The 13,241-nt window shown below is 47.2% G+C and overlaps 1 protein-coding gene across 1 annotated transcript in view; it reads left to right on the forward strand.

Moving 5' to 3' along the window:
• The window catches only part of TOX2 (TOX high mobility group box family member 2), a 117,750-nt gene that overhangs the window by 86,280 nt on the left and 18,229 nt on the right, over positions 1-13,241 (forward strand). The window contains exons 4-5 of the mRNA XM_026042209.1: positions 2,630-2,869; positions 6,864-7,091. Coding sequence (XP_025897994.1) covers positions 2,630-2,869; positions 6,864-7,091 — 468 coding nt within the window. The remainder of the gene's footprint in view (positions 1-2,629; positions 2,870-6,863; positions 7,092-13,241) is intronic.

The following is a 13,241-nucleotide window of genomic DNA, read 5'->3' on the forward strand; positions in this document are numbered from 1 at the left end:
ATCGGTGCCACCACGGAGCATCCTGCGGGATCTCCTGCATCCCGGGCTGCCCCAGCCAGGATTCCCGGTCAAAGGGGGTGACAAGCAGTGTGAAACCCCCTTTGACACGTTTCCAAATGTTATCTTTGCTGCCGGAGCATCCAGGTGTCAAGTCGTTGTGTTTAGCCTGTTTGTGATGTTGCTTTGTCCCTGGTGCTGTAGAAGCGGAGGTTGTGCATGGACAGGGAGGTTGGTGCGTGTGCCCATCCGCAGCCTCTTCTTCCTCTCCCCATGGAGGATTAGCTGCAGCGTTTGTGTGCCCAAAATGCATAGTCATTAAAAAAAAAAAAAAGAGAGAGAGAAAAAAGAGAGAGAGAGAGAAAGGGAAAGAGAGAAAGAGAGAGAGAGAGAGAAAGAGAGAAAGAGAAAGAGAAAGAGAGAGAGAGAAAGAGGTGCACGTCGGTACAAGCCAGGAGGGCATCCCATCCTGCTGCCATGGGGTGCTTAGTGCAGGATGTGGCCTTGGGCAAAGGCAGGTGTCATTTTTTTCCTCCAAATTTCTTAAAAACTTGCAGTACGTGTCCCAGATCTGTAATTGCACTTCTGGGCTTGTTCTGCTCGGCTGCATAAATAAAACACACTTTAAGGAAAAAGTGCATGATTACGTATTTAATAGATAATGGGAGCCGTTGTGGTCTATTGGCCACATAATCAAAGTTTTTCTAAAAATTGTCTTAATATAGTCCTTACCCAAGAGGCTGCTGTGGCTGCAGATGCAAATGCGCTATTTTAAATTAAAAAAAAAAATTACACCACATTTCTGAGACTTCTCCATTTATGAAACCCCCCATCTCATAAACTTTTTCTGCATTTAAATTTAAAATAAGGACAATAAATTATCCTTTTCCTTCGTGGCTGCTAGATGAGCTTGCTTGTTGGCAGGTCTACATTAAAACGAGAAGAGCTGAGGCAGGTTGGCTCTTTCCCCCTCAGAGGCAGCGAAGGACACCGGCTGCCTGAGCACCCATGGGTGCCATGCAGGCGACTTAAGCATGCACCTCTTTTAAATAACAGTGGGACTGCTTAGGTGCATGCAGTGCCATATGCATATGTATATATTAATTACATATAAACATGCAATATATCGTATATAAATATATAGTTGTTTAATATGTATAAGTGTATATAAATATATGCATATGGTGGTCTTGGGATGTGAAGGGTCTCAGGACATGGAGGGCAGGGGACAACAAGTCCATGGTGGCATCCTGGCTTATGGGAGCCAAACCATCCCTGTATATACATGGCCCGTATATACATGGCATTTTTTTGCAACCTCCCAAGCTGAGGACAGCAGCTCTGTGCAGCCCCCAAAGCCAAGCTCATGCTCCTAAGGCTACTGAAATGCAAGGTGTACTTTTCATCATGCAAGTTATATCCCAATACTTAGTAATTAATCCAGAAAAGGGACAGATCTGGTGAAATCTGCTCCTCTAACACCCTGCTCTGCCCGTGGCGAGCCTGACAGCACGAGCAGAACACGCTCTGGGTGCCGTGTAAAGCTCTTGATTCCTGACCTGCAGCAGCAAATCTGTTTTTTGCCGTTGGATTTATTTCCTCTGAAGCCTACTGAGTCCAAGCAGTGGGTTGCTCTGTGTGTGGGTGCTAATGGAGCTGGCAAGGGCCCGCTGTTAATGAGATTGCACCTCGGTGGGCTTATTGGAAGCAAAGATGGTTAATAAATAAAGCCCGGGTCTTCAAACTCATGTTAACGTTAATCAGATTAATGCAGAAAAGCAGAAAGTCTGGGAAATGGTTAAGACAGGGTTTGATTTCCCTCCTGACGGCTTCTTCTATGGAGGCATCAGGTTGGGCCTGTGTCACCAGCTGAAGTCTCAGGCAGAGAGACAAGGGCTGCGTGCTCCAGTGCGTGGGTTGGAAGCAATCAGCGGGAATGGGCAGGGAAGTTCCTCTTGGAGTTTCTCCAGGCCTAGCAGCATGTTTTTGTGGACACCTCTGTCAGGAAGCCCTTCTCTTGGATCCATATGCAGACTTCTGCTCTCGTTTGGAAATTTCAGCAGGCAGCACCTGCCTTTGTTGCTCATTTATGGGCATCTTTCATTTCTACTGCATTCTTTCGAGGGGGTCCGAACTGACCGTTTTCACAAATTCAGAAGCATCATCTCCAGAAGAATTGGTAAATCAGCAGTTACTGCAGCTGAGAAGAGATCCAGAAGTCAGATTTGAACTGGACTGTTTGGGATGCGCCTTGGGAAGTGCCTTGACCTTTGTGGGCTGTGAGCCGTGGGGAAGCAGAGGCCTCTGGTTTGGTGGCGATGGTGGCTTTGGACAGGAGTTGTGCAAGGGTCGGAATAAGGGAGTTTACTGCCAGCTCCTGAGCCCAGAAATATTTTTGCTGCTTGTTATGAGTTCCATAAATCAAGGAGAAGACAGTTGCGTGCTATACATGCTGACGATGAGCCCTGTGCCTTGCCTGTATTTGTTGGCCATGTACAAGGGCACCAGATCTACTGCTGGAAGGGGGCAAAAAGACACCATAGAATAACTGTAAAGTTCATTGCCGCGTGCTGTGACAGTACGATGAGTAACTGCATTTTCTGAATTAAAAAGTGATCTCCTCCTAATTCAGATCCAGGAGATGGTCCACTCGGACGCCTCTTCCTATGACTCGAGCCGTCAAGTGCCCCTGATCAATCGAGCGGGGATGTTAGCGGGGCCCATGGGCGCGCTCAGCCAGTCCCAGCTCATCTCCCAGATGGGGATGCGCAGCGGTGGTACCCACGGCTCCCCATCGCCCCCGGGAAGTAAATCTGCTACGCCGTCTCCCTCCAGCTCTACTCAGGAAGAGGAGACAGAGTCACATTATAAGGTACGTGCCGTCATGACTCTCTTAACAGACAGTAAGGTTGGCAAATGCTGTTTTTCAGGGAGCGAGAGCTTGCACTGGTAGGAGCACCAACTTCTTGTCTTCTTTCCCACGGACACTGAAGGAGATTCTCCCAAGAATGGGGTTGGTTGAGCCTTGCTGGGCTTGGACTTGTGCAGCAAGGAAAACCTGATGTTGAAGATAGTTTTCCCTGAAAAGTTTTGCCTTTGTTTCTGCAGTTCGCTAGACATCAAGCTGCAGGGCTTCCTCCAATGAGGCGTCAACAAGGAAATGCTGATTCAGGGCCCCCCTGCAAATTTTCTAATGGAAAATTAGATTTCTGGAGGCAGGTTGAGGAGACCAAGAGTGGGAAGGAGGATATAACCAGGGTGAGAGCATGAGCAGTTTGGGAGCTGGAAACAGCGTGGTAGGCAGCAGGATAGAGCTTGAGATGAGCTGCCCAAAGCAGAGATCATCATCAGAGCAGGAGCCTGCACTAAGCTCCCATCTGTGAATCCTGCATTTGGAGCAGGGTTGGAGCTCACTTGGGTAAAACTGTCCTGTTTCTTTTTCTTTTTTTTTTTTTTTTTTTTTTAAGGAGCTATGATTGGTCTAGCGCTTCTGGAACACCTCAGTTGTCCCACATCTTTCTCAAAATGCACCAGCAAAGCAAACTCCTGTGCAGGAGACCTCCCTTGGGTATTTGTGGAGGACAACTCACAGCAGTCATGAGATTGCACCTACAGGTCTCTGCATCTGAGGGTATCACTGTGTTGCCCAACTAAAACCTTTTTCTGGAAGGTGCTTCTCCCAAGGATGGTGTCAGAAGCAATGATAACCTTGTCCCCCAAGAGTGCTGGGTAATGACAGGATCTGAAGATATAACTAGAGGAGCAAGAAGTACAGAGGCAGGAGAGGCAGAGAAACACTGGGACTGAGCACAAACAGCAAATGCTTTTGCGTGGAAATCCAGGCTGACTTTTCTCACCATGCGCTGGGGATGCTGCGGGATGGGCAGTCACACATGTCCCTCACCCCATCTGACAGCATGAGGGTCACGGAGCAAAGTGGCATGGAGCAGAAGACTCCCATGAGAGCCGAGTGCGAGTTCTCAGCTTGCTTTCACCCCAGGTTCTTTATTTCCACCTTTGGAGTGTCACACAGGCTCTGTGCCTGGTGCGGTGCAGTCATGGAGGTCACCAGGGAGGACGTGGCTTTGGCAGCCAGCCTTAGATAGGAGGCATTTGCAATGTCCAAATTATGATAATTTGCAAGAGATTTATATATTTTCTGATCCTAAGCACATGCCTCCTCATTTTTCTGCCCTGTAAACTTTTCAGCAAGGTGTAGGTAAAGCCAGATTGATGTATTAGATGGAAGGAGGAGGCCATAAGTGTAAAGAAAGCAGCAAAATCATTGTGTGGCCTGCAGGTTTCTGTTTGCTTCCTCTATATACACAGCTGCTGGAAGCATTCGAAGGGAACATCGGTCATTTTTTTGAATGGCCACGAATGACCTTTTCACAGCAAGTTGTGAAAGCAATGTCTGATGAGCAGAAATTAATCTTGGGATCAAGGCTGTTGCACATGAAACAAATGGGTCTGATGGCAAGGGGAGCTTCAGACCCAGCAGGACCTTCAGATACTGCAAGCCTGTGGTCTCAGGAGGCCTCCAAGCCTCATTGGTGCATTTACATGCTCTTCACACCAGTATATCTGTGCCGGGGAGTTTATAGCTCCGGCTTGCAACTCACATCTGGATTAGAGGTATCTCTCCATCCTTACAGAGATAATGGTATCCTCGAGGTTCCTGCCCTTCAGGGGTCTCATACCCAGGGAGAAGGCTCCAAGCATCCCAAAGGGACTGGTGGCCACACACTTCCACAAGCTGCAGGAGCATTCATAGATGGTTTGAACATGGCTAAAACCTTGGAAACACAATTCCTCTGGGAGAGGAAAATGTTGGCTTGCTGGAGGTGGGATCCAGCACAGCACATGCCTCAGGACCCATCTTGATCTTCCTTGATCTTCCATCCAACCCAAAGCAGCGGTCCTGAATGGGACAGGATCTTTCTGCCTTGTGCAGTGATGAGTGCTGGCTGGCTCTAAGCTATAGAGGGAGAACAATTCCTTGATTCCTGCTAGCTTTTCCTCTGGTATCCATGGAAAAAAAAAGCCCAGGATGTCAATGCTCTTTCAAATATTCTTTTTTTTTGCATCCTATGGGTAAAGGATTAGATAAGCCCAGAAGCCTTTCTACATTTTTCCCTTGCTTCCTTCCCTTGCTTCCTTCCTTCCTTTAATTTTAGGCTTGCCTTTAGCCAGTGCTAATGGTTTATGCTGTTCAAGCATGCTCTTCAGTCCGTGTTTGGGCTGCTTGGTTCCTACCAGGCCCCACTGCATCTGCTCATCCCAGGAAAACAGAGCACATCCCCGTTGAGCTCCACTCTCCCCATGGCCTGGGCAGGGGCACTGCCAGCTCTGTGCACCCGCTGCCTTCCCTGTGTCCCCTGGGGCCAGTGGCACCTGGGTGCTGCCAGAACAGGACTGATTGCACCGGGACTGTTCTTGCTTTGCAGCTCCTGTCCGCTCCTTCGTGGCTCCAAGAGAGCAGGCTGCATCAAACAGCATTACATTTAGTTAAAACACCATCTCACTTGCTAATAGACTGAAAGCCTGTTATGAATCTTTTTCTTCTAATAAGGTGGCCTTCTACCTCAAGGCCTGCGATTCAAGCCCAATTGGGCAATTTCAGATGAAATATAACTTTTTTTTTTTTTGTCTCTATGCTCATTTACTAATGGTCACTGGCAAATGTCACTGCGCCGATGCTGGAGTTAATGACCAGCCAAGAACGGTGGAAGGGAGAACATCAGCACTGCTGCCTTTTCCTCCTTGTGCCTGGCCTGTGCCAGACCAAATGCATCCTCTGAAGTCGTGGAGCTTCCAGACACTCCGGTGTCTGGAATTGCTTGCCAGCAAATCTGCAAATCTATCAGAACAGAGGCCTTCTGCTCCCATGCTCCTTCTCTGAATGGCTTGGAATTCAGACCACTTTCAAGTTTAAATATATATATATAGAAAACAAGAGAGAACATATACATCTACACACATACATATTAGATATATATTAGTAGTCAACTCAATATATATATATAGTCAACTCTTACAGATAGAACAGGCCACTTTCTAAGCTCCACAGGTAGTATCCACCTGATAGAGCACAAACTCCTTAAGTAACATAGCAATAACCATGGACGCATCTGAACACAGTGGGATTTGATGAGCAGAGCCGCTTGCTTTCGAGGAACAAGAAAGAGACCCAGATTGCAGTGTCCAGTGGGTACCTGATGCTTTTATCGTCTGGTGTGCTTCGTCCTTGGTGTATTTAGGGTTTTCTGCCCTCTAAGATAAGGATAAGGATACTTCTCCACGTTGTAAGCTGTGACTGGCTGCAGCTAGTGCTTTGAGAGCTGTGGTGCAGGTTCAAGAGCTGTTCAGGAGTCCTTTCCCTTGCACACCTTCATGTGTCAGGTCACCTTATCTCCTACATTCCCTGCATTGCAGCCCCACAGAGCTGAGCCATATCCGCTTCTTTCCGTGCTGCTTTCCCTGGCAACATCTGTTTCCACTTTGGGGTTTCAGTCCCCCAGCCCAGGCCAACCCAATGTCTAGTTCAGACCATGGCGCTTGCACTCTGCTGGGCACATGGGAGCGAGTGGATGGAGGTGAGATGAGCACGGGAGAAGCCAGGAACATGTTGGGAGAGGGGATGGGAACAGCCAGGCGCTCTCCTGGTGCACAGACCTGGTTCCTCGCAGCCAGCCCATCCTTTGGGCACTACCAAGGGTTTGTGATGGAGCCTACTCGGGGGGAAGAGCATGTTCTCCTCCAACCATGCCCTGTCCCATCCATCTCTTTTATTAATACGCTCCAGCAGGGCCTGCTACCAGGCTGTTATCTGCTGATCACTCAAGGGGCTTTTCTTGGTTTTACAGGTTACTGGAGAGAAAAGACCATCAACAGACCTGGGCAAAAAGCCCAAAAGCCAAAAGAAGAAGAAAAAGAAGGACCCCAACGAGCCCCAGAAGCCCGTGTCAGCGTACGCCCTGTTCTTCCGAGATACGCAAGCGGCTATCAAAGGGCAAAACCCAAACGCGACCTTTGGAGACGTATCGAAAATTGTTGCATCCATGTGGGACAGTTTGGGAGAAGAACAAAAACAAGTGAGTTACCGATCCAGTTTTCCTTTCAATTGTCAAAATGTGTTTTTCCCATGGTGCACAAAGCCAGATTTTCTCCCAGCATATTGAGAATGTTGCCAGGGACTTAGAGGCCGAAGGGAATGCACAGAAACGGAGGCTGTTTGCAAGAGTGAGTGGTGCTGAAGCGCTGCTGCCACTTGGAGCAGTGCTCGAGGGTTTTGGAGCTCAGCTCCGTCCCACTCGTGGTGCATGGGCTGCCGCTGCTCCAGGGACATTCCCTGTCCCCGCTGCAGTGTAAGAGCAATATTTGGTGAAATATTTGGTGAAATATTTGCAGGCATCTTGATTGCTCCACGTGCTACCTGGAGCTACCCAGATCACCTCCAAGGCAGCCGTAGGACAGTGCAGGTTGCTCTCCCAGACCGGGCAGAAGTGGGAGCCCTGACTCTTGCCCTGTCCCCAGCAGGATGCACTGAGTTTACTTCGCAGAAAAAATCCTTAGTGCTCCATGGGGGAGCCTGAGCTTTTCTGACACCTGATTATTCTTGATAGGAACGTATTTTGTGAAAAAACACTACTAGTCTTTCCTTGGCACTGGCTTATAATGTCCTTAGATGGGAGAGATGACTTTGTGTTTGCTTATTTACTTACCAGGAGTGACTGTAAACTGCTAAAAACTATTAGCTCGCTGCATCACTGGCCTGAAATCTAATGTCAGGGCTCTAAAAGCTAGGAAGGGGATCCCTGAAGTGGTCTCAGAGGCGAAACCCTCCTGCCCCATAGCTGTCAGCAGCTTTCAGTGTGGTTCACATGGAGGCTTTTAGATTCTGGTTTAGCTGTTCTTGTTGGTTGTTACAAAAGCCTGTAATTGCTGGTTGCCTATAGAGAAAACCCCAGGGAACACTTTACATGGCGAGTATGTCCTTTTATCAGGCAGAGAGAGATCTGACATTGTCTGCGATGAGGCCCCAAACCCAAACATGCTGCAACTCATGATCCTCCCACAAGCACCGAGCCCTGCTTTTAAAGCCAGACTGACAACTCCATGCTTGCTCCATATAGCAGCAGTATCCGCAGCCAGGATCTGGGGAGGGATCAATGGGGAGGACAAAAGCACTGAAATGGAAGTTGGAAGGAGGTGGCCTTGCTTTCCATCCTGCTCTGAGCAGTTGCATACCAACCCAAACCGCCCTGGAGCTACAGGAGCATGGAAGAAACTTCCTGGGATTTTATTCCCATCTTTTCCTTACTTCCATCCTTCCCAACATCTTGATCTGTCTCTGTAGAAATCTCCCTGTAAGTTGGGTGCTGAACTCAGTTGAAAATGTGTTTTTCACAATGGAGCTGCTGGTCCGACCCTGACTCAGCACAGTGCAAATGCTCAGCTCTTAATTAACAGCATGGATTAAACCAGTCCGTTTATCTTCCCTGCTAACTCTCCCTTCTTTCTTTCCTGAGATAGTGGCAGCATTGCTGTCTCTTTACACATGCTTTATAAGTGACTCCGTTTCTCTTTCTCTAATTGATTTAATTAAGTCATTTGTTCCATGTCTGAACGCGTAAATATTAACTTCCTGGCTTTGTCTCCATCTGTATACTTTTCTCCTCCGGCAGCTCCCTCCCTGCCCGGGACTCGGGCTGCAGGGACATGATTTATCTTTGGCTCTGGGGCTGCCTTGCTGGTTTGTGTCGTGGGGCACGTTCGCTCTTGGAGGGTTTGGCTGGATGATGGGTTGTTTAAGTCCCTGTTTGTTTTCTGCTGCCCCAGCTGCCAGAATGCCCAGTCTGTTTTGTTTAAATTCCTAAGTCAATGTTTTCCCATTTTCAATGGGAAAAAAAGACATATTAAATGAAGAAAATATCTTTAATACGTGTAAACATATACGCCCTAGCTCACAGTGCTGAGGATGTACAGCAGATCCTTTCTCCCAAGGGTTTCAGGCTGTGATGCATACGTTTAATGCTAGATGCTCCTCTGCCATGTCTTGGGGAAGGTGCCTGAGGAGGAGAGCTATGTGTCAGCCCGGGAATTGACCAAAATGCACCTGGAAGCTGGGAATTAGCCAGATTCCCAGTGCTTGCCAGACCCAGGCATCACTAAGGTCCTCTGTCATCATCCAATGGGACTTTTCTGGAGAGAGATGGAAGGGTTCCTTGCAGCAGAAAATGCAAGGACTCCAGCTCATGCTCTGCTCTTTGCTGTAGGGCACATTGTGGAAGACTGAAAGATTAAGAGGTTCCTGTATCTCTGCATGTGGTCCTGCTGATCACTTTATGCAGGTGAAACCTCAGGGGGAAGTGCCAGCAGGGCAAAATTTGGGCAGGCGTCTGCACAAGACGGTGCAGAAGGCAGGTGGTGGAAATCCCTACACAACCACGGCAAAGCAGGCATGCAGAAAGCCAGATGTGGATGTTCGTACTCAATTACAAACCAGGTTTTAGCTCAAAAAAGCCTCCCCTCATCCCAGCATGGCCTGGCCTGTGGTCATGCCCCAAATACGTAGACATTCTGCAAAGTGGAGCCGGACTCCAGATGCCCCCGACTGGCCTGCGAGGGTTAATCCTCTGCCTCCCATGGTTATATGCACTGTAATATCAAAGCTGCAGCTATTTATTTGCCGTTGAGCAGGTGCTGCTGCTCCCACCAAGCAAATTTGCTTTCTTCTCCTGATGAAGCAAGCAAAATAAAGGTTGCTCACATCCCGTTCCAGATATGTTTTCCTCCCTGCGCACTAGCTGGAAGACAAACACCGAATGGGAACCAGCATGCGTATTATGAAAGAAACTGTATAATCGAGGAGCATCTTTGCTGCTGCTGTCACAGCCATGCATCTAACAGAGAGGCTTTTTTTTTCTCCGTACGTTCTTTCTTGCTGGTTTATCATTTGTGCCTTTGTCATTTTGTTCCTTCTTCTTCTCCTCCCAGCCTCTTCACAATGAATCTTCATTTTCCCTCTGACACACTTGTATCTAAATTTCCTTATTTCCTGCCTTTTTTTATTTATATCTGTTGCCTGGTGATTTGATCATGCTGTGGAATACAGGATTAGCAATCTCCGTGTCCTTGAGTGCTGCTCAAGGACACCTGTTCAGCAAGTCGCATGGTTTTCTTCCCCAGTTTAACCCTTTCCAGCACAGCTGTGTGCTGAGAACAATAATAAATAATAATAACTTTAAATATCTCAGCACTGCATTAGCGGGACATTGTAATCTTCATTCTTCAACAGCTGGCAGGGCCTTTTCTAAGGAGCTTACATGGGAATCTGAAGAATGTGACTCTAAAAAAAAATTAATACCTACTCTTTGAACTTTGCAAATAGTTTAGCAGCTGTTCCTGTAGAGATAGCTCATACTTTAGCAGAAAGTGAAATGCTAATTCAGCCATTATCATCAAATGGGGTACCTGTCTTTGTAATCCTCCTTCAGCTCCCATTCCCCCTTCAAGGCTCGCTGAATCCCTTGCCTCTGTATTATTTTTTTTGTCCGTTAACACGTATAAACCAGCATTCGCAGCGTTATCTAGAGGGGCTTAAAGGAACCGCCTGGTTTGACATGAATCAGAAAGGTTTGAGTCCTAGATTGGAACAAACCGTGCTCAATCCTGAGGGAGGATTTTGTCCTGGTGTGGACGCCATGGTCCAGCCCTGGACTCGTCCAGGTTGCAGCTCATAACACCAAGCAGAACTGCTGCCCGGTCCCATCCTATCTCCATGACAGTCAACACTTCTGCAGGCAGTGTGCACTTAAAGGCAGGTGACCCTTAGTCAGGGGCAGTTGTCCTTGGCCAAGGAGATTTTATCCAGTTGGTAAGCCTAGGAAACTCTCTGGAGCATCTTAGCAAGTTGCCTGTGGGGTTTTCTCATCTCATGGTTTCTCATGGTTTTCTTGTCTTGCATTGATCATCTCCCCATTCCTCACTGTCTTCTGGAACAAAGGAATCATTGGCCTGGAGTCTCATGGTGATAGATCACAGGGAGTCACGGCTAGCATAGGAAGTTGCAGGCTCTGGAGCCTCTTTTTCCTTTGTGTCAACATTTAAACCTGCAGGCATTTCATTAGGAAGCCAGGTAACACATTAGAGCCATTGATGTTTCCCTCAATCCTGGAAACTCAGAGCAGAGGCATCAAGAAGTTCCTCAGCAATTTGGTGCATGAACCCCGTGATAAATTAGGACTCCCCATCTTCGGGTGTGTCACCATGTGAACGGGGACAGAAGCAATGCCGGACAAGATCAGCATTTTCAATTGGATTTATAAATCTGGGTGTTCACTGGGGCCACAAAAGCAGCAGAGAGAGTAGGAGCTCGTGGCAGCCCTGTTCAGCGGGATCTGCTCGGTAATGCTAAGTGACTCTTGGCAAAATGCATGCAAATGCAGAGTCTGGAGAGTAATACAGCCTTCATACTCCAGGGATGAATTACCCAACAGAAAAATTACTCGCTCAGCAGAAAATAATAGATCATCCGTCTAATCAGATGCATCTGCTCATTGAACATGATACATCACTGAGTGACAGGACATGGTATGTGTCTGCAGCAGGACATATGAGTTTGAGACCAGCTGTAAAGCTTCATAAGCGTAGAGCCATCACCAAGAAGAGATCCTGTGGGAGCACTAGTTGGCCATTGAGTTGCCCCATTACAGCATTGCTGCAGATATTTTTTGGAGGTGAAGCTAATGCTGGTTGCAGGTTCCTGATGCTTTCCCCAAATCTTGGTAGGGACAGACTAGAAGAGGCTAAACAGCTTCTTGGACTTTGAAAGAGGTTTCAGCATCTCCTGCACAGGAAGGATGACTGTATATTGGAGGACGCCAGCTCCAGTCCAAAGCATGGTGGAAAGAGAGGCCTGGTGAAGACTTGGAATAATGATGGAGTGAGGGTGTGAGGAGGATGAACTGCTGTAAAAGAAAAAAAGCAATCCAGGAAGGTGATTTCTCTTCTTGGAGACCATGATCAGAGATCTGTGGACCATATGGAGGATGCACATCCTTCACATCCTCCTCAGAGGTTATGGGTTGGATTTGTCACCCTCTTCCCATCAGCCCTGCTCTCCTGGAATAGTTTCTTCTGGCCAAGACAAGACCATGAACGCCATTTATTTATTTATTTATTTATTTATTTATGCTACATACTTCAACTGGCAGCCTCCTATGATGCCACTCCACCTGAAGTGTTACTTCCATGGTCTGTGATGTGGATATTTTCCAATGTCCTTAAGTCCTTACATCCAAACTGTTGTATGAGTAGCCATCCATCACCAAGAACTAGAAAAAGGTTCTGCTTTGCTGTGGGGATGGGTTAGCCTAGTTTTCAGGAGATACTCGTTGGTGCATAGTTTTCCTTGCCTAAAAATAAGGCTCCTACCTAAAATATAGGTAGGACCTGTTTTTTTTTTTCAGGTGTTTGAGTAGCAGAAATTGATTTTGTGCATAGGGGAGGAGACAACTCTTCCTCTACTTTGTTTTGCATCTGTCACCTTCTCACCAGGTCACCAGGTTTCCCTTGAGATGTGCATTTATCAGTGCATGCAGTGATATGTGACTTATATGCCAGTCATGTCAGAGGAAAACAATTTTTTTTTTCCGGGAGTTTTTACTTTGTCCATTTATTCTCCAAGAACCTCTCCTAAAGCTGTATGAATAGAACTTTCCATGCAGGTTTCCTCTGGGGTGTCAGATACTCCAGAGCTCCCATTCTCATGGGAGCTCCCTGAGCCTGCTCCCTGGATGTGTGACTGCTCTTCTTGATGAGGGGAAGGGCAGATTGAGCCTTTCTGCAGAAGGGAGTAAGTGTAATATGGAGAAGAGTGCAAGGAAGTGAGAAGTTGGGGGGAAGTAGGAGGATGACATAGCCTTAAATACTGTATGTATGTGGAGGCCAAGTGCAAAGCAGAAAGTCATGTGGCAGACACCACCTTGCAATAAGGACGAGCTTTGTAGTCATCATATATCAAAGTCATGCATTATAATGCTCCCAAGAGTTATCTTGAAGGAATGTGTATAATAGTTACAAAAAAAACCTTAAAAAAAAACAATATTCAAGCCAAGTAAAATCCAAATTTGGAGATTTAGAAGGAAAAAAAAAAAAAAAAAAAAAACAATTGTGGAATCATAGAAAGGAGGGCAAGGAGAGACTTAGGAGGTCAACCAGACCATACTGCTGCCCGAAGT

The sequence above is a fragment of the Nothoprocta perdicaria genome, unplaced genomic scaffold (genome assembly GCF_003342845.1).
Source record: "Nothoprocta perdicaria isolate Ctin4 unplaced genomic scaffold, notPer1 scaffold_3, whole genome shotgun sequence".
Lineage (NCBI taxonomy): Eukaryota > Metazoa > Chordata > Aves > Tinamiformes > Tinamidae > Nothoprocta > Nothoprocta perdicaria.